The 25,822-nt window shown below is 49.9% G+C and overlaps 2 protein-coding genes across 2 annotated transcripts; one reads left to right on the top strand and one right to left on the bottom strand.

The window, feature by feature from the left end:
- The first annotated feature begins 1,854 nt into the window (after positions 1 to 1,854).
- On the top strand, positions 1,855 to 16,152 carry Pink1 (PTEN induced kinase 1). The gene is made up of 8 exons (XM_076861126.2): positions 1,855 to 2,304; positions 6,639 to 6,926; positions 8,305 to 8,405; positions 11,200 to 11,382; positions 12,028 to 12,191; positions 13,148 to 13,275; positions 13,612 to 13,848; positions 14,796 to 16,152. Exons 1-8 carry the CDS (start codon positions 1,924 to 1,926, stop codon positions 15,051 to 15,053), a joined length of 1,740 nt encoding a protein of 579 aa, XP_076717241.2. The 5' UTR covers positions 1,855 to 1,923; the 3' UTR covers positions 15,054 to 16,152.
- Positions 15,414 to 24,633, bottom strand: Ddost (dolichyl-diphosphooligosaccharide--protein glycosyltransferase non-catalytic subunit). Its single transcript, XM_076861127.2, has 11 exons — positions 24,382 to 24,633; positions 24,047 to 24,157; positions 20,654 to 20,740; positions 19,614 to 19,717; positions 19,382 to 19,476; positions 19,017 to 19,110; positions 18,603 to 18,751; positions 18,061 to 18,208; positions 17,331 to 17,451; positions 17,111 to 17,217; positions 15,414 to 17,021 (listed from the first exon to the last, which is right to left on the bottom strand). The coding sequence occupies exons 1-11, from the start codon at positions 24,533 to 24,535 to the stop codon at positions 16,872 to 16,874; spliced, it is 1,320 nt and encodes a 439-aa protein (XP_076717242.2). The 5' UTR covers positions 24,536 to 24,633; the 3' UTR covers positions 15,414 to 16,871.
- Positions 24,634 to 25,822: the final 1,189 nt, after the last annotated feature.

Genomic DNA, 25,822 nt, shown 5'->3' with positions numbered 1-25,822 from the left:
CTACTCTTTTGGGTCTGCCTATAACTCACCAGTATATTTACAAAATACATCCCTGTTGCAGAATATAATGATGGCTGCTTAGTACTCTATTAAGGAAATATACCACAATTTACCCAGTCTGCTATAGATGGGCATTTGGGCTATTATACAATGTTGAACAATGTTGCTCTGAACATTCTTGGGGAACATATGTATGCATTTCTGTGAGTCCATAAAGGAGGAGTGAAATCACTGGGTTCCCACTTGTATATCTACATTTTCATATCTCATATATTTACATATGTATGTTTAAACCCATCATTTCTAAGGTAGATCTTTTTGTAGTGGCCTGACTTCTACTCAAGCTTCCCATCCTTACTCAAGTCTGAAAATAACCCTGAAATAAAAGGAGTAACCTGTGCCTTTATCATCAAGCAATGATGGCAGTGAGTTTCTGATCAGGTAAATGTCTCCTGGCCCCAAAGTTCCCCCAATCACACACACACACACAGAAACATGGCCATATCTACAAAAAGGTTTTATGTCTTTAGGGTCCTTCATTCATTATCAGCTTTCAGGTAAGGAACACAGGTATCTAAGACTGCAGGGATGTTTGAAAAATGCAGTGCCATAAAATATACCTCTTGGCTCAGGGGTGACTTGGTGCCTGGTTAAAAAATAACCCACTGTAGCTCAGTGGTGGCACACTTGCCTGGCATGTGTGAGGTATAGGGTTCAGTTCTCAGCACTACACATAAATGAATAAAATAAAGGTCTATCAACAACTAAAAAAAGATTTTTCTAAATCCACCAAACAAATAAACCATCTAGACTTTGGATCCCAATTTGAATAACTAATACAAAAAATGAGGAAATCAGTAAATATTCAGTAGGTATGGAATGTTATTATGGAGTTAATGTATTTTTAAGAGATAATTGTTTTATTTTTATTTTTTTTTTAAAGTTCTCTCTTAGACACTGAAGGCTGGGATTGTGGCTTAGCGGTAGAGCGCTTACCTAGCATGGATGAGGCACTGGATTCGATTCTCAGCACCTCATCAAACAAATAAATAAAATAAAAAAGTTCATCAAAAACTAATAAAAATTATTCAAAAAACAGAAATAGACACTTAAGTATTAACAAATGAATTAATCAGATGTCTGACTTAAAATAATGGAGCAGGGGATAGGAAGGTTTAAGTGAAGAAAAATAATAGCTATTGGTAACTGTTAAGCTGGATGATGGGTAGTGGGGTTCCAAAATCTGATCCTATTTTTGATTATACCTGAAAATTCCATTTTTTAAAAAAGGACAAGAAAAAAATAAGTCATTCAGTAATGAATATCTTATCAGCCATTCCGAACAGGGGTTTGGGGTAACAGGTATTTAGGCAAGTCCCTCCACGTCCCAAAGCTCGCTCATGCAGAAAAGAGAAAACCTTTGAGGGAGATTTCACTTGGGGTCTCAAAAAGCCCAGTGGCCGCAGACCTGTAAAGGAGCCTAAAAGAAATGGGGAAGGCAAGGACTCAACAGTTAAGGCAACTTTAACTTCAGTTCTAATACCTGCACGTGCTCTTGAACTCGGCTCCTTTTGTCACTTGCCTATAAAAAAATTAAAATATACAAAAGGTCCGGCATGGTGGTTGATAAATATTTGTTTTCCATTTCAATTTCTCGATTTGACCCAGAACCAGTGATGCTTACATCTAAAACTGGCTGAGCTTGCAACCCTTCCACCCGGGTGCAAAGTGCAAACCAACAGGAGGCTACACGCCGCTCAGGTGCGCACACAGCGCCCTCGTGAGCCGGGGAGAGGAACCGCCGTGGCCCCGCCCCGCCCACTGGCGCCCGCGCCTGCGCAGAGACACCGCCCCCGAAGTTTGTTGTCATCTGTGTCCCGGACGCTTGTGGCGGTGGCAGCGGGACCGGGTTGCGGCGCCACCATGGCGGTGCGACAGGCGCTGGGCCGGGGCCTGCAGCTGGGTCGGTCGCTGCTGCTGCGCTTCACAGCCAAGCCTGGCCCAGCTTGCAGCTGGGGAAGGCCCGGCCCGGCGGCCGGCTGGGGCCGCGGAGAGCGCCGGAGCCGGACCGCAGGACCCGGCGCAGAGCCGCGCGGGCTCGGACTCCCAGACCGCTACCGCTTTTTCCGCCAGTCGGTGGTCGGGCTGGCGGCGCGGCTCCAGCGGCAGTTCGTGGTGCGGGCCCGGGGCGGCGCGGGCCCGTATGGCCGAGCCGTCTTTCTGGCCTTCGGGCTGGGGTTGGGCCTCATAGAGGAGAAGCAGGCGGAGGGCCGGCGGGCGGCGCTAGCCTGTCAGGAGATCCAGGTGAGCCCAAGCTGCAGGCGCAGCTGCCCTGACCCAGCGGGACTGGGCTGATAGTGGAGGCGGGCCTGAGCAGCGCTGGGCGGGGCGGGGCGAACCCTGAGCGAGGCAGGGGCGGGGCTCGGTTCGGGGGCGGGGCTAATGGATGAGTCCTCATCCGGGGTTGGCTGGGCTATAGTTAAGGACAGATCCTGAACCAGATGGGGCGTGGCCAGAAGCGGAGGCAAATCTGGAGGCAGGCCCTGAGCCGCTAGGGAATTGGGAGTGGGCGGGGGGCGGGCCTTGGGTCGCCCGGCTTGGAGCGGGGCTGCGTGCTGGATCCTGATCCGTGATTGGATCCTTCCAGGGGCGGGGCAGGCGGGACTAAGTGCGTAGGTGCTGGATTCCTAGGGTGTCAACGGGGAGGGGAGGAGCTGTTGTTGGGGAAGGTGAAGGTTAAAGTCAGTTTCGAAACGTTCTGTAGATTCCTTGGAAATCACCAGTTAAGTTTGGTATATTTCACCATTGCGAATATTCAACACCTCCCATTTCTGTTATTGTTTTCCTTCCTCAAAACAGATTTTGGAAGACGTGTTGCTAATTATAGCTCCAGTTACACCATGGCAAGTGGCTTTGTATAATTTTTCTAAAAGTTTAATGTCAGCAAAGTCATACCACTCTTTTCTGAGGTAGTTGTCATCCCCAATTTTTTAAAAAATATTTTTAAATGTTTATGAAGCTTTATTTTTATTTTACTCATTTATATGTTATGCCCAGAATTGAACCCAGGGCCTCACACTTGCTAGGCAAATGCTCTACCACTGAGCCACAACCCGAGCCCAGTCATCCCCAATTTCTTTGGAGAAGCACAGATACTCAGAGTAAGTGATCTGCTCAAAGTTACCAGCTAATAAAGGCAGTGCATAAATTCTGTTTTTTCACAGTACATGCTCTTAACCACTGAGGCAGGCTGCCTCCCGGGTTAAGTGAAATGATTAGCCAGTAACATAGCTGAACCACAATAAAAACTATGAATGGCAGGAGAAAATAGACCTAACATTTAGTTAACCTGTAGAGTTATCCCTGGTAACTGGATATGACACATAGAGGTTCTTAGATTTTCTTAAATGCTTAAATAAATAGCCCAGAGACCTCTGTTTCTGCTCAACCAAAGTTCCATAGTCAGGGTCCTCCAGACAGAACCAAAAGGGTGTGTATATTTAAAGGGATCTATTTTAGGACTTGGCTCACTGTGGGCTGGGAAGTCTAAAATCTGCAGGAGCGGGCTGCAGACCCAGCCAGCTCTGCAGTTCAAGCCTGAAGGCTGTTGGCGGCCAGAATTCCATCCTGTTAGAGGAAGGTCAGTATTTCTCCTGGAGTTTGAAAGTTACTGGATGAGTGCAGCCCTGAATTTTACAGGTTAGGGCTGAGAGAGACAGGAGGAAGGACTAAGCAGTGTTCCCTGATTTCCAGCCCAGTTCTTGTTCCTCATCACCAGAGTGTCACACGTTTGAGCACTCACTAGTTTGGAGTGACATATGACATCTGGCTTAATCCTCAATCTCAATCCTTGTCTTTTGCATGGCTTAACTGGAAAAGGCCAAGGGTGGGAAATTTAATACATTCTGCTTAAAATTAAAGAGACCTTTTTCCTTTCCCAGGCTCACCATTCACACACACACCCTTTTCTCACACTTCATCCTCCTGTTGTCTTAAAATTTTTTAACTACCCATTAATTTCACATTAAAAATTCAGGAATATGACTTCTTTTGAACAAAATCAACCATATCTGACCATTCTAGTACTAAAAGTCTATGTGGTCAGGCTGGAGTAGGATCATAGCTGTTCCCTCTTTCTAGATGAATGCATGTTTTGTTTTTTAAATCCAGTCATAAACAAGGCAGAAGGCATGGGTATATATTGCAGAACAGGAGATACAGGTACCAGATGAACCACTTGAGAAATACACATTTAAAACATGAGTTCTTTTCTGCACATTTATTACAACAGCTAAAATAAAAAATGACAATACCAAATTCTGGTGAGGATGTGGAGAAACTGGATCTCTTATATGTTACTGTGTGTGGTAATATAAAATGGAAAGTAATTTGGCAGTTTCTTACAAAACTAAACACATTTACCATCCCACCCTCTCGTTGCAGTCTTAGGCATTCACCTGGAGAAATAAAAACCATGTTCACATAAAACCTGTACACAAGTAGCTGCTATGGAAAACAGGATAGAAACTCCTCAAAAAAATCAAAAATATAATCAGCATATCCAGCAATTCCATTGATTAGACACCCAAAACTTTAAATCAAGAACATGAACACATTCAAGGTAGCAGTATTGTTTACAGTAATCAAGAGGTGGAAGTGGCCATGTGTCCATCCATGGATGAATGGAAAAGTAATATGAGGTATATGCACCCAGTAGAATATAACTCAGCCCTAACAAGGAAGGAGATTCTGACATGTGCTCAACATGGATGAACCTCAAGAATAAATAGTGTATGATTCCACTCATGAGAGGTCCCTAGAGTGTCAGATTTGTAGAAAGTAAAACATTTGTTATCAGACACTGGGGGAGAATGGAGAGCTGTTGTTTAGTGGATACAGAATTTCAGTTTTGCAACTGGAGATGGATGGCGTTGATGGCTACACAACAGTGTGGATGTAGTTAATACTGCTGAACCGTACACTTAAAAATGGTTAAGATGGAAGCTGGGGTTGTGGCTCAGGGGTAGAGTACTCACCTAGAACATGCAAGACGCTGGGTTCGATCCTCAACACCATATAAAAATAAATAAAATAAAGGTATTGTGTCCAACTACAACTAAAACAGTATTTTTAAAAAAATGGTTAAGATGGTGAGAGCCTGAGGTAGGAAGATCTGAAATTCAAGGCCAGCCTGTATCAAAATGGACAATGAAAAGAGCTAGGGTATAGTTCAGTGGCAAAGTGCCCCTGGGTTCAATGGCTCAATCCCTAATACCATCAAAAAAAAAAAGAAATGATGGTAAACTTTGTTATGCAGATTTCACCACAACTTAAAATGTCCTTCCACAAGTGATGGTTACAAAACTCAGGTACATCCATGACGAAGTACTACTTAACAGTAACACTAGTCGCCTGTAATATAGGCAACTTAAACAGCAGTATGCTTGGTGGAAAAAGTCAGCCCCCAAAAGTTACATACTGTGTGATCCCATTTCCATAAGTTCCTGACATGGAAACTACAGAGGTGGAGAACAGGTTAGGGATTGCGCAGGGGCAGGGGCAGGGCCAGGGGCACGGCTGATGGTGCAGATACAAAGAGCACAGAGGGTTCTTTTGAGGTGAGGGAAGAGTTCTGCATCCTGATTGTGGCGGTGAGTACATGAATCTGCACATAGCTGAAACTGCATAGGAGATCTGTCTGTCTCTGTCTCTGTCTCTGTCTCTCTCTCTCTCTCTCTCTCTGCAAGTTTAAACAGTGACAACTGAGTAAGGCCCATAGTTAACAATGTACTAATGTGACTTTCCTGGTTTTGATATTGTACTACTGCTACATAAGATGTCACCAGTGGAAGAAGCTGGGGGAAAGTACAAAGAACACTTAGTACTCTTTTTTCACAACTTCCTGTGAGCCTATAATTATTTCAAAATAAAAAGATATACACACACAGATTTCTCAAAACCATGGTTGATATGCAATTACTGTACAAAATATTGATTGTGCTCCATAGAGTTTATAAACTCATTGGCAAGGCATTATAAACTTGAAATTTGATTAAAAAGTTCAAAGTTGGGCTGGGGATGTGGCTCAAGCGGTAGTGCGCTCACCTGGCGTGCATGCGGCCCGGGTTCCATCCTTAGCACCACATACAAAGATGTTGTGTCCGCCAAAAAATAAATATTTAAAAAAATTTCTCTCTCTCAAAAAAAAAAAAAAAAAAAAAAAGTTCAAAGTTATAGTGAAAGTGTAGTAGCATATAGTACTTGAGGAATTTTTCAGCAGGAAGGCTGCCGTGGGCTGGGACGTCAGGGCTGGTTAGAGAGGGAGGAAGCACTGGCTGAGTTGGAGCCTCGGGCAGTGGGGACAGGGTAGCAAGGAGAGGTAGTTGAGGGGTCAGCTTTGCCAGCCTGGCAAAGCTCTAGGACCAGACATGGTCGTCCCTTGGTATCCAGGGGATGGGTTCCAGCACTCCCCCTCAGTATACCAAAGTCCTCGAATACTCAAGTCTCTCCTAAAATGACAGTATTTGCATAGAACATCTGCGCGCTTTTCTGCATATTGTAAATCATCTCTGAACAACTTATAATACCTAATATGATGTAAATGCCATGGCTCATAGTGCATTCTTTTCTCCTTATAGGCAATTTTTACCCAGAAAAACAAGCCAGTGCCTGACACGCTGGACATGCGACGCCGGCAGGGCTTCCGGCTGGAGGACTATCTGATAGGACAGTCCATCGGCAAGGGCTGCAGCGCTGCTGTGTACGAAGCCACCATGCCCGCCTTGTCCCAGCACCTGGAGAAGGCAGAGCCCAGGGGCGCTCTTCCAGGGAGAGGCCCAGATGTCACCCCACAAGGAGAGGAAGGGGAGCAGGCTCTGGGAGCCCCAGCCTTCCCCTTTGCCATCAAGATGATGTGGAACATCTCGGTAAGGACAGGGACAGGGCCTTTCCTCTCCCAAGTAGGTGTTTCTCAAAATGCCAATCACAGCGGACCTGGCGGAGTCTTTTTCCTGGAAGTACCTAGGAAAAGACAGAGGTTCTCCACAGGAAAGGGGCCTGTGTAGTTAGGCTTCCTCATCCTCTTTTGAGAATCAAGCTGCGTTTCTCCAATTATAACCTCTCCATAGCCCACCTAGAGATCAGGTTCAAAGGTAGAGTTAGCAAGTCAGGATGGGGCCAGAGAGTCCGAGGTTCTTTTCAGCAAGTCCCCAGGTGACGCCAGGTCTGCTGGTCAGTGAAGCACACTTTGAGTAGTAGGTGCCTAGACGGGTGTTTAGTTCATTTCTGGTCACCATGTGGCCACTCTCCCTTCCACCTCCACCCTCCCCCTTCTGTGACCTGCCTCAAGGAGAGGAGGAACCATGCTCCTCTGCTCTGGACCCCCTTAGCCCCACCTCCAGATTAAAGGCTTGCTTGTCACCTCCCTGCTCTCAGCTCTCTCACAAGGACTCAAGGCTTTGGGAGATTTAAGAGTATTTTTCCACACAAAACCAAAAGATTTCTATTTAATGTCTTAGCTTTGCCATTGAAAGATGGGTCCAGAAAATTAATCAAGACCCAGGGTTCTCTCTCCTGCCCAGAGCATCCTTCCAGGCTAAAGGGGACAGCAGCTCATGCTAGGCCCTAGAGAGTGTGGTTTCTTGGTAAATTTTGGGTGTGAAGGTTATTAGGCTGGGTCAACAGCTAACAAGCAGTTGAGTCCTTTGCATGTGAAACCTCCAGTCTTGGAATCAAACTTCCTGGTGGGCATGGCCAGTGTCCCGTTTGCAGAGTAAAGGACTGCAGATTGTTATGTGATTTTCTTGGTTCTTAACTGGCTGTGCATTCCTGGGAGTTGTTCGTAATGCAGTGGGTAAAATCAGGTGCTCTTTCTCCTCCTGGGTTTCTGTGTTGGGGAATGGGGAAGGCTGCCCCGTGATCCTGAAAAATTAATCCAGTTGGAGCTTTTCTGGCTCTAGTCTTTCAGCCAAAGGGAGCCTGCAAAATGAGACTTAGTGACCCAGTGGTCAGTTTTGAGCTGGTGGTGACCAGAGGCATCCAGGAGAGGAAGAAGCATCCCGCGTCCTGGCCATGCTGGCCTCACCTCCTGCACCTCACCTGCCAGGGGCATAGGACACCTCCTCTGATTTGGCTTGGATAGCGCCTCCCCCTCCCCCTCCTGGAGGGAACGAGTTTTGGCCTGCTGCTGCTTATCTTATCTTGAAAGTCAAAGCCAAAGCTAGGCAGCAGTACTGATTCAGGGCTCAGAACTTGGCAACCCACTTGGTCCTGTGTAACTGGATGCATTTTGTGGATGTTTTCCAGGCAGGCTCTTCCAGTGAAGCCATTTTTAGGAAGATGAGCCAGGAGCTGGTCCCAGCTAGCAGAGTGGCCCTGACTGGGGAGTATGGAGCAGTTACTTACAGGTAAGCTCTCCTCTGCCCACTGTGGATTGAGAGAAAAATCACCACCAGTGTCCTCAGCACTCGGTGTGTTGACCGTGCCACACATCAACCACATCATGGTTGATGGATTTTCAATTAGTTGGTAATTCAGCTTGGGAAATACTGAGGATCCTCTGACCCCAACTAGTGATGTGACGGCTCATTCACATTGGAGCAGGTGAGAGAAGGGCATCCAGACATGCCCAGTGGGGATGCGGAGAGTAGATGCAGTTCTGATTCCTGCAAAGCAATGCACAGGTGCAGCGCCACCTCGTGGTGCAAATGAGCTCTCTCCCCATAGGAGGAAGCCCCAGTAACCTCTGCAGGCGCCTAATGGTGCCAAGAGCTTTTAAAAAGCAAAAGCAATGTGTTCCCGCAGGAGTTCTCAGTGCCGCAGCAGAACCCAACAAGCCCATCCCAGTGAACTCTAGAAGAGCACATGTCTGGTCGCCAAGGGAGGGGGTACACTGCAGGGGCAGGGCCACTTGGGCTTCTCAGGGGAACAGTCTGAGTTGTCCTTGGAAGGAGGAAGGGGCGTCACCTATGCAAAGGAGCAAAGAAAAATGCTTTCTCAGCAGAGGGAGGAGCAGGTGGATGGCAGCCCAAGAGTCCCATCTGCAGGCCCCAGTGAAGCCTCGTTCACACTGGGGACGGAGGAGACACTTGTGCTCCCCTTAATGTCTGTGTCTGGCCACTGCAGCTCTGACAGGAGAGCTGCTTTATAGGTCTCAGTTCTGTGAAAAGCAAGAAGCCAGACAGGAACCTAAGGGCTCCGAGTGGAAAGCCATTGAGGGCTTGGGGGCTGCCTTGAGGCTGAGTGTCCTGTGTCACTTAGTAGTGGTAAGGTGGCTTAGGACCGTCCCCTCCCCACAGCCCTTTGTTGGGAGAAGGGACTCCTGAATGTCAGCTGCTTGGGCCCAGAGTGTCTGCAGGTGGCCGACTTGGTGCTGCCACATAGCTGTGAGCATTACGTCACCTGCCCACACCTTCCTTCTGCAGGGGTCCCTGTCACTCCCTGGGTTGTTGTCATGGCATGTGTCACCACTGGCTTGAGGTTGATGTGCCTGTGCCCGTGTCCAGCTGTACCGTGGAGCACAGCCCCCCTTCCCCATGGCTGCCGAGAGACAGGAGGCCGTGGCAGGTGTATCAGCCTCAGAGCTGTGGACTCAGGACAGCCTTTGTGACAGGCCCTCACCACTTCCCCCACCCATGTCTCCTCCTTCCTCGAATGCACCAAGTGCCTCAGGACCTCCTGGGGATGCACCTTGCTGAACTTGGGCCGCTGCAGGTCTCAGCTGAGCCTCAGCCCCACATACCTCCCTGGCTCAGCCCAGTCCGCCTCAGACACCTGGCTGGGCCCCACAGCTTCCTGCTGTGGGCCTCATTCTCCTTCTACCCAGTGATCTGAGGGCAGGAACTGTGCTGCGTAGAGTAGGACGAGTGACACAGGAGAAGGAGCAGCACAAGGATATACCATGGATGTCCACAAGGCTCGGTGCGCACAGGGACGGGGCGAGCCTCGCCTCTCTCCTTGCTCTCTCACCTCTGCCCTCCACAGCCTCCTCTCTTCCTCAGCCTCCCTCTTCCTCCCGTGGCTCTTCTGTTTCTGCCAACCCGAGGCTGCTCCCCTCTTGGCTTTCCATGGCTCCAACATGTCCCATGGTGTCCTTCCTCCTCAGCTCCACCGTTGACTGGCAGGCTTCCTCATCACGCTCCTAAGTAAAGAGAGAATCTACCTGTCCTTTTTCCCACTAACCACTCAGACCTCAGATGTGCCATAGGCTCACTGCCCTTGGGGCAGGTGGTCATCCTTGGTCCAGTCAGCAGGCAGAGCCATCCTATCCAAAATACAGACTCAGCCGGGCACAGTGGCTCACTCCTGTAATCCCAGAGGCTTGGGAGGCTGAGCCAGGAGGATCACAAGTTCAAAGCCAGCCTCAGCAGCTTAGCAAGGCCCTAAGCAACTCAGGGAGACCCTGTCTTAAAATACCATGGAGATGACTTAGGCAAGGTCCCTGTCCTTACAGAGCTAAAATAATTACTCAGTGAGCATCGCTTTCCTGGTAGATCACAAACCCATAAAGGTAGGGCCCCTGCCTGTCCTCTGATTAGCTCCACTGCACACTAGCACAATGTCCAGTACACAGTGTGAAAACAGTAGACATTAGTTGAATCAAAAAATTATAACAGTTAGGGCCTCGGTTGTGGCTCAGTGACAGTGCGCTTGCCTAGCATGCATGAGGCACTGGGTTCGATCCCTGGTACCACATAAAAATAAAAACAAATAGAATAAAGGTGTCCATCTACAACTAAAAAGAAAAAACTTTAAAAAAAAATTATAACAGCCAATACTTGCTGTTTGCTCTGCTGAATGTGATTTTGGGTACTTTATGTGTTTTAACAACCTCATGTGGATGTTACTACCTTAGACCCCTTTGCACTATAACTTGGCCAAGGACCTACAGCGCACACCTGCCGTTCATACCCAAGATGACACCAGGGTCTTTCCACCACTGTGTTCTGCTACATGAGAGGGATGGAGATGGAGGGAGGGACAGATGGGCTGAAGGAGGGATCGGGGGAGCCATCAAATGTGGTCAGCCATCTGCATCAGGGTTTTGACCCCAACACCACATACAAAACCTAGAATATGGCAAACGTGTAAATATTTAGTAAATAAATAAGTAGATAAATGAAAACCTGTATTTGCTGTGGCCTTAGATCATTATCTTTCCAACTGGTGTCTCTGATACATGTGTCCCATTTGGCTGAATAGAAAATCCAAGGGAGGTCCCAAGCAGCTAGCTCCTCACCCCAACATCATCCGGGTTGTCCGCGCCTTCACCTCCTCTGTGCCGCTGCTGCCGGGGGCCCTGACCGACTACCCTGATGTGCTGCCCCCTTATCTGCACCCTGAAGGCCTGGGCCATGGACGCACGCTGTTCCTCGTTATGAAGAAGTAAGTGGCAAAAAAGAGGGGCTGGGGCTGGGGCTCAGTGGCAGAGCACTTGCCTAGCACGTGTGGGGCACTGGGTTCGATCCTCAGCGCTGCATATAAATAGATAAAATAAAGGTCCATTGACGACCAAAAAATATTAAAAAAAAAAAAAAAAAGAAGTAGTAAGTGGCAGGACCCAGGAGCTATCTGTCTTCACATGGGAGTTGGTCCCTGCCCTCGGAGGCTTTCCCTGGGGCTTCAGGATTAGGGTTAGGGTTAGGGTTAGGGTTAGGGTTAGGGTTAGCATAAGTGGCGCAGAGAGCGCATGGACCTGGCTTTAGGATGATTTCTCTTGAAAACAAAATGTCACCTTCAGAACACTGTTCTCTGGTGCTCCTGGCGCTTCTCGGTGGCTCACCTGGCCCTGAAACAGTAGTTCCTTAATCCTCCCCCTTGGCCGAAGGAACTATCTCACCAACACTCTGAACACGTGGAGCCACAGCGCTTCCTAATGTCAGCACAGTGGGTGGGTGGGGACCGCAAGAATATGTGAGAAAAAGGAAATAAAAAGCCCTCGGGAGGGGAGGAGAAGAGGCCTGATCCTAATGACCTAGGTGCTGGGGGCCATGCTGTGTGACAGCCACAGGTTCTGTCACCTCCCACCAGCTACCCCTGTACCCTGCGCCAGTACCTGCGTGTGAACACTCCCAGTCCCCGCCTGGCCACCATGATGACCCTGCAGTTACTGGAAGGCGTGGACCATTTGGTCCAGCAGCGCATCGCACACAGAGACCTCAAGTCGGACAACATTCTGGTGGAGCTGGACGCAGGTAGGATCCGGCCCGCCCTCAGGCGCTGCGGGGAGCTGGGGCATTAGGACCCTCAGGGTCCGTTTTGATTCTTATGCTCTGTCCTAAGTCATCTTATCCTCACTTTGCTCCATTCACACGAGACAAGCAGCCCCTCCTCCAGAGGCAGGCTCTCTGTAACAGCTCCCAAGTCCCTCCCCATTGCCCACTTCTGGAACAAGAACCTAGTGCTGCATTTATTATTTATTGTATTATTATAAGAAACTTTATTTGAATTTTTCTTGAATAAAGTAGAAGAAAGATGATCTTTGGCTCAATAGAAGAAAGAAAACAAACAAACAAACAAAAACAGTTTTCAAACAGCAAGAGTTGTCCAAGTGCCAGCCCAACTGCCCCTGGAAGCAATGAGCTTCCAACCCCAGAGGCATTCAGGCAGAAGCCACGTGCCCAGGATACTGCAAGGGAGATTCACACATCTGATAAATTCTTGAAATGGAAGATTTAAAAGAATTAAATGTGCAATTTAAAGACTAAAAGATCTAGCTTTTTAAAGAAATCATTTGAATTCTTTTTACAAATAACCAATTCCTAATGTACCTGTTTTTTAGATTTATTAGGATTTCAAATTCAGATGCAAGACTCCTGGGGTAGAAGTGTCCTTAGGGATCATTGGAGCCAAGCCAGCTCCCCGGGTTTTGGGACAACCCCAGTTACCAGAAAATCAATTATTAGACAGTTTTACTTAGATAGAGGCCTTTGCCTGGGGACTCTGTGGGCCTTTTCTCCTTGCAGGCACCTCTGCGTCCCTGGTGTGGCTCTCCTATTCTGCTCAGGCCTTGCTGGTCTGCACTCCTGGGCCAGTACAGTCCCTGTTAGCTCACTGACCCGTGTCTTGGTGGCTCTCATAGGGACCTGGGAGGGTCTGAGAGGGAAGAAGGGTGAGAAGGGGTGGCTTACCTCTGCCTGCTCCTTCACAGATGGCTGCCCCTGGTTGGTGATCTCTGATTTTGGCTGCTGCCTGGCTGATGAGCATGTGGGCCTGCAGTTGCCTTTCACCAGCTGGTATGTGGACCTGGGCGGGAACGGCTGCCTCAGGGCTCCGGAGGTGAGTCTCACCATTAGCATCCTCCATCAGAAGTGCTTCACCATATTCTCCATGACAAGAAGAGACCCCAGGTTCCCTCCCTGTCACGGTGCTTTAACCTGGGTCTCCCTACTGTTCCCAGTTTCTGTTTTGCCAGCATCCACTCCCTACTGTTCCCAGTTTCTGTTTTGCCAGCATCCAGCAGCCTCAGCAGATCCTTCTAGGTCTAAGCCAAAAGTCACTTGATCCTGGGCTCCTTGAGAGTTCAGATTAGCCCCAGGCTTGGGTGACAATACAGGAGCATGAACAGGTAGACCTGCCAGTGGCATGACCTCTCATCCTCTACTTCCCGAGCAGGTGTCCACAGCCTGTCCTGGCCCTAGAGCAGTGATTGACTACAGCAAGGCCGACGCCTGGGCGGTGGGAACCATCGCCTATGAAATCTTCGGGCTCGCCAATCCCTTTTACGGCCAGGGCAGGGCCCACCTTGAAAGCCGCAGTTACCAAGAGGCTCAACTACCAGCACTGCCCGAGTCGGTGCCTCTGGACACCAGGCAGCTGGTGAGGGCATTGCTCCAGCGAGAGACCAGCAAGGTGAGGCTGTCCCCCGGCTCTCAGGGTGACTGTGTGGATCTCTAGAGCAAAGTCAGGCTTGGACAAATGCTAAGGCGCCAGGCAGAGCCTCTGTACTGCACAGGTAAAGGCCAAGTCCAGAACACAGATCGATTTTGGATGAACAGGAGCTAGGGAGCTGGCCACCAGATCTAGTCAGAATTCCAGCAGTTCAACTCTTCTTGGCTTTTAAATTCTGTTTTACTTTTTGCTGTGCCAGGGATTCAAAATGGGATCTCACACGTCGGACAAGTGTGCCCCCACTGAGCTGCATCCCCAGCCCTTCTGGGCTTGTTTAGTTTCTTAGCTACTCAGAGGGAAGAGGATGCATTTTTGAGAAATGGTTAATGGAGACGTAACCTATGCAAACAGCTGAGATCTAATCAGACAGATTTGAGAATACAACTCCAGAGCGAATCTGGAAGTTTCTGTAAAGAGACACAGTGTATTTAAAGGCCAGTGTATTTGAAGCCATATTGGAGCAGCAGGTGCACTCCTTAGTGGAAGGAGCTGAGGCAGCCTCAGCCGCTGTCGCACCGCTTCCTGCTGACCTCTCGCTGCACAGGGCCTGCTGTCTTGGTCACAGCAGGTGCTCAGTGAAGGCCTGTTAGACTAGTGCCTGAACCCAGTTATCAAGTGATGAGGGACTGCATACCCCAGCCTGGTACAAGGGACCAGAGCCATACCCACAAGCCTTCCTTGCCCAAAGGCCATCCCAACGTGTACGGGCAGCCATTCGCAGCTCTACATTTCAAAGGCCTGGAGCCTGGGCAGAGCTGCCAGTATGTGTCAGCAAAGGGAAGGGTCTCAGGAAGGGGCAGGGCAGAGGGAGACTTGGATTGGGGCCAGAGAAGGGACACTAACAAAGTAGGTGTGCGCCGAGTGCCTGTTCCTGCTGTCCTGAGCCTCAGCTTCCCTTCCTGTTGCAGAGACCATCTGCCCGAGTAGCTGCAAACGTGCTTCATCTGAGCCTCTGGGGCGAGCACATCCTAGCCCTGAAGAATCTGAAATTAGACAAGATGATTAGCTGGCTCCTCCACCAATCAGCTGCCGCCCTGTTGGCCAACAGGCTGGAGGAGAAGAGCTGCGTGGAAACAAAGCTGAAGGTGCTGTTCCTGGCCAACCTGGAGTGTGACGCGCTCTGCCAGGCTGCCCTCCTCCTCTACTCCTGGCGGGTAACCCCCTGATGGCTCTGCACCAGCTGGTGTGTTAGTAAAGGACTCAGTGGCATCTGTGTGGTGGCAGTGTATAGTGTCAAAGGAGGGTGGGGGTCAGAGGACAAGCTGGCGCAGGGGGGCTGGTCAGCCAGGGAAGGCCTTGGGTTTGGCAGGAACTACTTGAGTCAAAGTTCAGTTTGCGGCCACTACCTCCAGCCATGAGGGTTTGGATGAAGCTTATGCCCTCTGCCAACCTGGCTTCTCCTACTTTAAAATCAAGACGTTGGTCTCTATCAGAAACACCCTCTGTAGAGGGCCAGCTAGTGAATTAAGCTGTTGCAACTAATCAACTCAGTGATGCACGAAAGCTGCGTAACAACCAAATGGGACTGTTCTGTTAGGGCTTTATTTATGGACACTGGAATTTGATTTTCATGTGTCACCAGATTGGCCGACAGGCCAGTTGCCAGGCCTGGTCTGGTGAACTCATAGGGCTCACTCTACAAGCATGCTTCCCAACAGCGAGGTCCCTCTGTATCGGTGATAAAGACGATGTGAGATTCCCTGCATGAATCCAAGGGACTGCAGTGTCACCCAGGTGAGAAGTCATACTCTGTCATTATTCACCAAGAAGTCCAACCTTAAGGCCCTTTTCTGGCCTCACAGACGTCTCAAAGTGATGGCCCAGCAGGTCTGTAGGAGGATTCTGGGCTGAGGGAGATCAGACCTGTGCTCTGCAGCATGGAGGATCCAGGCCAAGGCAGTGGCGGGGGGTGGCAGAATTTGTGACATTTGCCCTTAGTGCCGAGGATGGACTGTGGTTCTTCTGGAGGGGGGCCTGGCACCAGTTGGTATGTGCCACCTGGGCTGAGGCAGACATCTGCATGGTCAGTATATTCAGGGGTCAGCACAAAAAAAACATGAAAGTGAGGCCTGGGCTGTGGGTGCCCCTTCTGGACCAGCTCTGGAGTGCACAGAGAAAGCCTTTCCGGTATTCCTCTAGCTACCGAGTTAATCTAACATTGCAAAGATCACTGATGAAATGGAAATTAACAGTGTGGCATCTTAAACTTGTTGATTTCCCTTTTGACTAGCATTTCTGAGATATTAAATACAAATTTACAATGCAGAGTATGTACGTGCTGAACTCAATATTTCGCTTTCTGAATGAGTCTTATACCCTGATGGGAAAATTTTGTGGACACATAACATTGGGGAAGAGATTCCACATTTAACTGCACACGCTTTTTGTGTGTGGTACTAGGGTCTGAACCCAGGGCATGCTACCACTGAGCTGGGGAGCCTCCTGCCTCAACCTCCTGAGTCACTGCAATTACGGATGTGTGCTGCTGCACCCACTTAGCGACACATGCTTTTAAAGTTATAGCCTTCAGCGAGGTGAATATATATTTAAGGTTCTTTTCAACCAAGGAACTAATTTTTTTAGTCCAACATCTGTATTAACAACTTTATTTTACCCTTTGAGGAGAAGTTAGATCATTTCCTAGTTGAGTCTTGGCAAAACTAAAAGGAGCCACTTATTAGTGGGCATCTAGGGATTCCTGAGAGCAAAGCAGGCTGGGGCAGGGAAAGTGTGGGGGCAACAGTTCTCTTTATTTTAGAAATGGGAGTGACTGCACATATGAAAAACACCACAATTCAAGGTGGAAAAAATGCATAAAAAATGATTCCCTGGTCCCTCCCCCTGGTACTCAATGCTGCACCCCCAACTGAGGTAAGGCTGTGCCGTTTCCCACGGCTTCAGAACAAAACAAACAAAACGAGATCACCAACCCGCCCTGGTAAAAACCCTCCGCTCTCCGCTGCAGAGTCCTGGGCTCTGGCCCCTCAGTCAGACTTCTCCTTCTCCTTCATGTGTAAGAAGACAATGCTGAAGATGAAGAGCCCCGCCATCATGGAGAAGGCACTAGCATAGTAGGGATAGGCCGAGGGGATGAAGCGCTCATACTGCGTGTGCTGGAGTGGCCTCACTGACACCTGCAACAGGACAGAGGTGGTAGTCCCTGGCCACTGGAGGCCTAGGCAGGGAACTGTGGCTGAAGACAGGGACTGCCCGCTGTGCATACCTGAGTGGAAGAGTACAGGTGGGTGTAGCCCAGTCGGTTGTAATCCACTTTAAACTGGAACACACCGTACACATCAGGCAACTTAAACTGGACGCTGTATTTGCCACCTGGGGAAGAAGCAACACCAGGGGTTTACCGGAGTGTTTCTCTGCCAGGCCTCTTGGAGGCTAGCACAGGTGTGGGCTGCCCCCTGCAGCCTTCTCTGGCAGGAACTGCCTACCTTTCCTCTTCAAGAAGGTCCTCACGAAAGGATCTATGCGAACAAACTCCAGCTGAATGTCGTCACCATCAAAAGGGACCCACCTGCCATTGGAGAGCTGCTCAATCACGATGCTGTACTCCTGAGAGGAAAGGCTGGGTCAGCCGGGGCTGCCAGGGGCTGCAGGGTGCCACACCTGCAGGTAGTGCTGCCTGTGACTCCTGCCCTCCCACCACAACAGGGAGCTCCCGAGTCCTGCAGCCCGTGGGAGTCCCTCCACCGTCCTGCACTCCTCAGCAGGGCCAGTGCCCGGCAGCGCCTCTGCCTGCCCAAGGTGCTCGGCACAGAATCCCTGCCATGGATGTCGACCATCCATGGAGGCCCTTTCCATTCACAGATGCGCAGGCTCTGTCACTGTCCTCCTGCCTTGCTTTGCTTCTCTTGCCTGACAAACTCATCCTAAAAGCCAACTGAAGTGCCATTTCCTTATAAACCTGACTTCCCGGGCAGTGAAGTGGAGCGGCCCCCTCCCATGGTGACACACAATCTTCAAAAGGAGGCCTTCTGCTAGACATGGGTTAGTGCAGGCTCCACGCCTAGACTGACAACCTTAGGGACAGAGGTGAATGTCTTCATCCTACTTTATGCCCCCGAGCCCAGGCACCAAAATGATCCACAAATGCTTCTGAGTCAAAGTGACTCAGTCTGACCAAAACTTTGGGCCCAGGCCCCCGCCCCCGCCAGCTCTTACCACTAAATCAGTGACTGTGTAGGCATTGGGTGGGGCTGTCTCGCCCACCCGATGATGGGACACAGGTCCTACACGGAGAACACCCTCCTCCTTGAATACCCAGCGGGACAAGGCCACAGCTAGCTCATAGTTGCCTGTCTGGGAGTACCTGCAGGAAGGAAAAGGAGAGGCTGGCGCCTGGGGCCAACTTCTTCCTGGTGGTGCCTGATGGGACAGGCTATCCTGGTCACCAAGAGAGCACACTAAGCAAGGCTCTGTGCATAGGCCTCATGCTCTCAGGAGCCATGGTTAAAGAAAATCAGAAGAATGAAGAGAGGCAGATGCCCTGGGCATCACCTACACCGTAAATACACAAATCTCTAAAGGAATGCTGGTCTCTAAATAGCTCCCCACGACCCTGAGGGGTGTGGAGTGCCAACCGCAGCAATGTAAGCAAACAAGTCATCTTCAAAGAATTCCAGAGCCCCAGACGGCACACAGGCTTCTCCACACAAACAGCCTGCACCGCCCGGACCACGTGCGAGCACCCCGGGGAGCCCCACCTCTGGGCACCAGGCGTGGCCTTCTGCACTGCCGAGTTGAAGAAGGCATCGCTGAAGAAGTCGAGGGAGCCGCTGAAGACGACCCGGGCGTTGTTCCTGGCCTGAAGCCCGGCAATCAGCAGGGTGTTCTTCCCCACCGCGTGGGGGTACTGGGAACAGATGGAGGTGGTCACCCACACACTGCCAAGGTGAAGCCAAAGCCACCAGAGCAAGAGGACAACAGGCTGGACACCTAAGTGGCTGTGCCCTCATCTGAGGGAGGAACCTGAGAGCACACCACTTCTGCCCACGCGCCCTTCCTTCCACCCTGTGCCCTCAGCAAGCGTGCCTCTAGCATCGTTTTTATTTTCCAATAAGAAAGTGCTTTGCCACCGGGCCCAAGAGACGGAAGGTCAAGGCTGCAAAGGTCCTTACCTGGGTAATGGGTTTATCTGGGAAGAAGGAGTAAGAGGTAGACGAGCCCGTCAGGATGTCCAGGACCAAAGGATTGTCAGGATCCGCCACCATCCTGCAGAAGGAACGAAGAGCAGCCCGACACTGACCCAGGAATGAGCCCAAAGGACGAGGGACTGCCAGGGCCACTTCTTCCCAGGATGGATCCTTCTCTCTCAAAAGCCAAACACTTAGCTCTCCTCTCTCTACAATAAGAAATTAATTCCACCCACATCTGCTGGGGGAAGGAATACCCCCAAATAATCACAAATTTTGGTTTAGCTTCTCCAAAAACCAAGTGACCCTTCCTTCCCCAGGTTTCTACAGGCCTCTTCCTGCTCACTCACCCAACTCCTCGAAAGAGGATGGGATTTAGAGACGATTTCCCAACAATGGTTGGGGCCTTCAGCAGGTTCTCAGTGTCAGCCACGATGAGCGTGTGCTACAGAGCAGAGGGAAAGAGAGGTGTCCAGAAAAGGTTCCTCGGGCCAGGGAGTCCCTCTAGCTCCCTCTTGTCCTTAGGCTGAGCAGAGCTTTGCCATCCATGCCAGAAGTCTAGAAGGCAGTGGGCCTGATTACCTGGCCGAGGTCTGAGACATCATAGTTGTGATGGTCGATGACAGCTGTTTTCTCCTCATCAAACTCGATCCCACATTCACTGCCCAGCTCTCGGAGAGGGTCACCTGCAAAGACCCAAGAGATGCCTGCCTAAGCCCTTACAGTGGGCTCAAGCCAAACATGGCTTCCCCATGACTCACTCATCACTGGTCAACACCAGTACCCCACAGCTGCATCAGGCCAGCCTCTGCCTCCAGGGATCACACTCTGAACTGATGGAACAAAACCACCACCTGGTCTCCTTCCACAAACACACAATGACAAAAAACCCCTCTGAAGCCAAGCCTGACCTGAAGAACCTGGGTTGACCAGGTCTCTCCAGTCCTTGTCATGCCCCATTACAAGGAACATACTTTTAAAATGTGTCAGTACTCGGGAGGCTGAGGCAGGAGGATCAAAAGTCCGAAGCCAATCTCAGTAACTTATGAGAGCCTGTCTCAAAAAAAAAAAAGGCTGGGGATATAGCTGAGTGGTAAAACGCCCTGGTACCAGCACCAAAAACAAAAAACATCTTCAGACTGCCCAGGAATGCTGAAGCTGGGTGATCAGTGCAGGGGACTAAGGATGCAACTCTCTCCCTACTTCTAGGCACCTCTGAAATTTTCCAAAATAGAAAACAAGGACTGAGTGTTTGGCTCAGTGGTAGAGCACTCGCCTAGCATGTGTGGGGCCCTGGGATCCATTCCCAGTACCGCAAAGAAGAAAAAGAAAACAAGGCAAAAATCAATTAGATATCTGGGCCTTCTCTAAGGGACAGTCCCCAAAAAAAACCAACAATGAAAAAAGCCCAGCCAGGGTTTCTAATCCTTCAAGCCCTGAATCTCACTGTCCGGTCCCAGCAAAGCACAGGAGGGCTAAGCACCCAGCAGCCTGCAGCCCCCTCACTGACTGCTGGCCAAGGCCCACCCAGAGAATGCCAACTTGACAGCTACCATTTGTGAAGCTTTCCAAGCTCCCTGGAGAATGGAGGAAAGCACCAGAATTTCCCAGGTCCAACTTACCTATGTCTGAACTGGCAGCTACCAGGACACTGCCTCCCCCGTCGATAAATGCACTGATGGTCTCCACATTGATGTTGCCTCCAAAATCTGAAAGAAGACATCAGACGCAGTAACCAGGCTCTGCTCCCTAACACTCAGGGTAGGAGTGGGGGTCCCCTGTAGCCCAGCCACAATCCATCAACATGGGACCCCCAGTGGGCCCAGAATGAAAGAGAGGGCTGCCGTGCCCCATCTGGAAAAGGAGCCATCATTTCCCAAAAGTCAAGATTCAGTCAAGTCAAGTAACAGCTCAGATTCATGAACTTTTAAAGGTTTAGAAGAAATATTCAAACATCTACTAATGTTTGGAGACTAAGGATGTGAAGCGGGGCACCATATTTCAGGTCACATATAACTTTCACTTAGAAATACTGCCTTTCGGGCTGGGGTTGTGGCTCAGCGGTAGAGCACTCGCCTCACACGTGAGGGCTTTGGCAGTGGGAGCCACAGGAGGATTCTGAGAAGACCTATGTGACTTCACGTGTGCTTTCTCAGGATGGTCCTGGTGGCTGTGTGGAGACCAGGGGAAGGGAGTGAGGGTGGAAATGTGTCAGGTTAGGAGGCCACCATGAAGTCCAGACTGTGATGAGTGCTTCCAGGCCACACAAAGGTAGTACAGCTGAGTGCAGGGTGGGGGTGGGGTCTTCCCATGGGCATGAAGGTAAACCACAGAGGCCTTGAGGGGGTGCCTGTGGCTGCTACCCAAAGAGAGGGATTAAGGACAGTCCCAAGGAGCCCAAGCAACTGGAAGGACGAAAGTGCCAATTTACTAAGACCAGACATTGAAGTTTGTCTGTTAGACATCCACTAGGCATGGGGACAGGAAGGAGTCCATGAAAGGCCTCTGTGAAGGTCTGCATGGAACAGCCCCCTTTTCTGACTCTGAAAAAATTAAAAAGCACCTCACCTTCAAGTATAAAGAGTACTCTGTTCTTGGGGTCGCTGCCTCTTATCACAGGTATAAAGCCATCTAGCCACTCTCCTACAAAGGCCAGAAAGAGCCCCAGGCAATTCCAAAACAGCTTCTTGGTATAGAAGAGGCTTTCAACCTGGGGTGACCGTACCCCTCAGAGCACTGTCTAGAAGGCATTTGTGGTTATCACAATAGCAGTGAAGTAGCTGCTGGCCTCTAGTGGGTAGAGGCCTGGGACACACTGAACACCTGCTTTGAAACTGAGGCAGCCTGGGCTTAAAAGAGGCAAATCCCTGCACCTTTCTGAGCCCACCTCCCATCTACAGAGCAGGATCTAGTGTTGCCGGCAGCCTGTGTCATTCTCCTGAGCCACTACCACACGTGAGCTGGGAATTTCCTAATTCCATATGGGGCGGGAGCCACTGGTGCATGGACAAGGGAGCCAGCCCATGTTTGCAACCTGGCGGAGCTAACGTGGTTACTGACTGCAGAAGGACTCAGAGCAGGGCCAAACCCAAACCTTGGACCCTAAGCAGTATGAGCCTTCTCCCTAAGAGTGCCTGAGAGGACTTCCTGCAGCAGCATCTCCTGGTGTGGGACCCACTCACCAGGATCAAAAAGCTGACAATAGTGATGTGTGGACAGTGCTTTAAATAATGCTCAATCTCACAGAGACAAAGTTACTGTCTTCCCATTTATTTTCCAAGCTTTTTCTTAAGTTTGATACCAGCATTAGAATTCCTCTATACTTGCTAATCTCCTTTCTGAGGAGAGAACCTGTAGCAGGCAACAATACACACTGGTTCTAGTCTATCTATACCAGCACTGGTTCTAGTCTATCTATTCACAGTTAGCATCTACCTGACACTGGCTTTCTATTTGCACTGGTGATACCGGGTTCATTGTTGGTTTATTAGTACAGTGACATGAAATGTGGTAGAAAGCAGGAAGGAGATACGCAAGTGACTAACCCGAGAAATACTATCTGAGGCTGGTGGCATCTCTCCCACCATCAGCCTTTTCCGATGTTCTCCAATCCATCTCCCCACTGCTCCTTTCCTTCCCAGTCTCTCCAAAAGCACAACTTGACAGCTTTTTCACTCCACCTTAAATCCTGACACAAGGTTTGGTAATTCATTTCCAATCTTTATTTTATTTCCTCAAACACAGACTGAAAGAACTTCCTAAGGGCAGGCTCTATCCTTATTACCTCACCACTGGACTGTCCAACCACTGGACTGTGTATATTTCAAAGTCCCAAATACAGCAGAAATGCAGACAACCATCACTCTGCTGACAGATCCAGTCCAACTGCCCTCTCATTTGAAGATCTTAACTTGAAGAGTCCGGGTCACATCTACCCAACTACCCTTGCCTCCAAAAAGCCAGTTCCAATGCATGTGTTGCAGGGCAATGGGGAGTAAGATAGTAAGTGACAGGCCTTTGGAGAAAAATACTTAAGGGATTTGGTAGAACCCAATCACATGTGAACTACAGAAAACAAAGTAGCTGTCAACAAAGCAAAAGATGTCCTAAGCTTCATCAACTGAAGGGAGGGAGGGTTGCAGGGTACAATGTAGTGCAAACAGGGATAACATGAATCCTTCAAGGAAAAGACCGAAACAAATAAAGAAGGGAATCACTAGCATTCTCACCAAAACAAGCATGGCCAAAAAAACTGGGAATATTAGAAGAAACACCTAAGTAGGCTATGACCATGTGAAAACTGTTTTCCAGCAAGATAAGCACCAGATTTGTTTTCTAAGGCCCTGGGGAAGGCTGGGAACCTCCCTCCCCAAACACAGTAGAAAGAGACAAGTTGCAGTTTAATGTAACTTTGTAACAGAATTAAACAGTGATGGAGTGATTGCCTCCTAAAATAGGAATAGTGAAGTATAAGGGGCCTGGGGGCCTGCTCCAGGAATAATTTGAAGAAGATATTCTATTAATAGAATAGTGAAGATACTCTATTAGATAATTTGAAGAAGATTCTCTTCAACAATTAGCCCTCTGCTAAGCCTCTGAACATATCCAGCTGCTATCAAATGGGTAGGAGGGAGTAATTGTTAAGGCTTTTTCTCAGCTGGAGGTTAAGGTCAAATACCAACCTTCACAATGCCTCTTTACACGAATCCATACTAATAATATGCCAATCCCTCTTTCCACACAGGCAGACTCCATCAGGCGCTCTTCATTCTATCAGACCCTTTGCAGAAAAAACTTCCTTCTCTGCAGAGGAGCGGGCCCGAGTTCCACCGTCTATGGCAACACTTGACCCCACAACCCTTAACTGCCCAGGTTAGAAATTAGCATTTTCTCTTCTCTTGGCAGCAGCAGTGCCAGGGCTGGCAACCCATCTCCAGACCCCGAACCTGCCCAAGAATCAGAAGAAAACAATGGATCAGTCCGGGGCCTGAATCCCGGCGACGCGCGGCCCTTACCTTCTACCGAGGGGGAGAAGATGATGAGATTATCATAGAGGAACTCCCCGTACTTAATGAGGGACAGGCTGGGGTCATCGGCGGTCTTGAATGTGAGTTCAAAGCCCCGATCTGGACGAGGAAAAAAAAAAAAAAAAAAAAAGCAGCAGTCAACTACGGCAGACAGGACGCAAAAGGAACCAACCCCCTGTGCAGATATCGCGAGCCACTCCAGGCGGCAGGCCGCACCTGGGCGCCTGCTCCAGAAAAGCGGGTGTCAGGGAGGATGGTGATGCTCGGGCGTCCTTCCCACCCCTGACCCTCACGCGCCGTCCCCTCGGACCCCGCTCTCAAACCTTTCAGGCTCCGGAAGAAAAGCGAGTGCGTCTCCCGCAAGTTGAGGTTATCCAGCAACACTAAAGTGCGGGGGCCGCTGGCGCAGACCGAGCCAAGCAAGGGTAGCAGCAGCCACAAGAGAGACCAAGCACGGGCCGCCGTCCACCGCTCCATTTTCTTCTTTCAGCCAAAGAACCCACACCTGGACACCGGAAAGGTCCCGTCTACAGCCGACCAATCGCGACTCGTGGCCGTGGAGTATCAACCGGAAGTGATCTAGATACTCCTGGCCGGGCGTCAACAGCTGCGACTTTGACAGTAAGAAGCCGGGAGCATTTCCGGAAGTGCCCTAGTCGGAGGCGGACCCCTTGCATGCTATTGGTAGAAGGGACTTGAGGCCCCGCCTCCCAAGAGGAAAAGGTTCAATACTGCAGAGACAGCTCTGCAGCCGCCACCAATCAAGGCCGAATGCCCTTTGGCTCCGTTCAGTCCGGCTCCTCCGCTAGTCCAGAGCCGGGTTCTGGCGCAGTCTGGTTCCTTTCGAAGGGGTATTGTCCCGGACGGGGCGTGGGGCACTTGGCCCCTTCCTTGGTGCTCACCAGTTTAGGGCAGACCGGGAGGCCCATCTCCCAAACCTCTAGAAGGAGAGGCTAGAGAGCAGGGACGGGATAAGGACTGATAAGGTCGAGGTCAGGGGCACTGCGAGCTCCTGCCTGCCCATCTCCGCCCCAGGGGAGGAAAAAATAAAATAAAATAAACCCCGTAGCTTCACTTGCTTTTCATAGATGGATACAATGTTTATTTTTATGTGGTGCTGAGGATCGAACCCAGTACCTCACGCGTGCAAGGCAAGTGCTCCACCACTGAGCCACAACCCCAGCCCCTTTTCATTGACTTAAGGTCGCAGCCACAGGGCAGTACATTATTACATTATTAGCACACACCCCACACACACACTAGCTTTGTCTAGGTCACTCTTCAGGAACCCGAAGGCCACTTTTGCTGAAAACACTGAGTCTCCACTTGGGCCCATAGATATCCCATGGATGACTGGAATTGACTGGAATGGGATGAGGAGGCTTGTTTCTGTCTCCCTTGTTGCCTTAACCTTTGATTCAGATTCTTCTGGGTACTATATGTAGGCATGGTCATCATTTGATATGTTTTGCCCAGAACTATATATAATACTGGGTTAACTTGACTAGACTTGCCCAGTACCCCCTCAAACCCAACCTTTTAAGTCTAAAGACACCTACCAGCCACCAAGACCAGAAACGCTCAAATTCTCTGAAAAGAAGACATGAACATTCCTTCCCTTTTAGCCTGTCCTCCCCCATGCATTTCCCTAGCAGACGCTCCTCTTCATTCCTTCTGGCTCTACCCCAAGTGGAGCCTCCTCCTGCCCTCCCTAGCCTACCTCTGCCACAGCTCAGGACACCTAAAGGTTTTTCCTGCACCTGA

Source organism: Callospermophilus lateralis, chromosome 7, assembly GCF_048772815.1.
Source record: "Callospermophilus lateralis isolate mCalLat2 chromosome 7, mCalLat2.hap1, whole genome shotgun sequence".
Taxonomy (NCBI): Eukaryota; Metazoa; Chordata; class Mammalia; order Rodentia; family Sciuridae; genus Callospermophilus; species Callospermophilus lateralis.
This window is presented reverse-complemented; position numbering and strand designations above follow the sequence as displayed.

Excerpts from the sequence above, each read along its gene's own strand:
- Pink1 (XM_076861126.2), top strand. The coding sequence starts at position 1,924 with ATGGCGGTGCGACAGGCGCTGGGCCGGGGCCTGCAGCTGGGTCGGTCG. Across the intron at positions 8,406-11,199 it reads TATGGAGCAGTTACTTACAG|AAAATCCAAGGGAGGTCCCA; the intron begins GTAAGCTCTCCT and ends TTGGCTGAATAG. Across the intron at positions 13,276-13,611 it reads GCTGCCTCAGGGCTCCGGAG|GTGTCCACAGCCTGTCCTGG; the intron begins GTGAGTCTCACC and ends CTTCCCGAGCAG.
- Ddost (XM_076861127.2), bottom strand. The coding sequence starts at position 24,535 with ATGGAGCGGTGGACGGCGGCCCGTGCTTGGTCTCTCTTGTGGCTGCTG. Across the intron at positions 19,477-19,613 it reads ATGTCTCAGACCTCGGCCAG|CACACGCTCATCGTGGCTGA; the intron begins GTAATCAGGCCC and ends TCTGCTCTGTAG. Across the intron at positions 17,022-17,110 it reads ACCTGTACTCTTCCACTCAG|GTGTCAGTGAGGCCACTCCA; the intron begins GTATGCACAGCG and ends GTCCTGTTGCAG.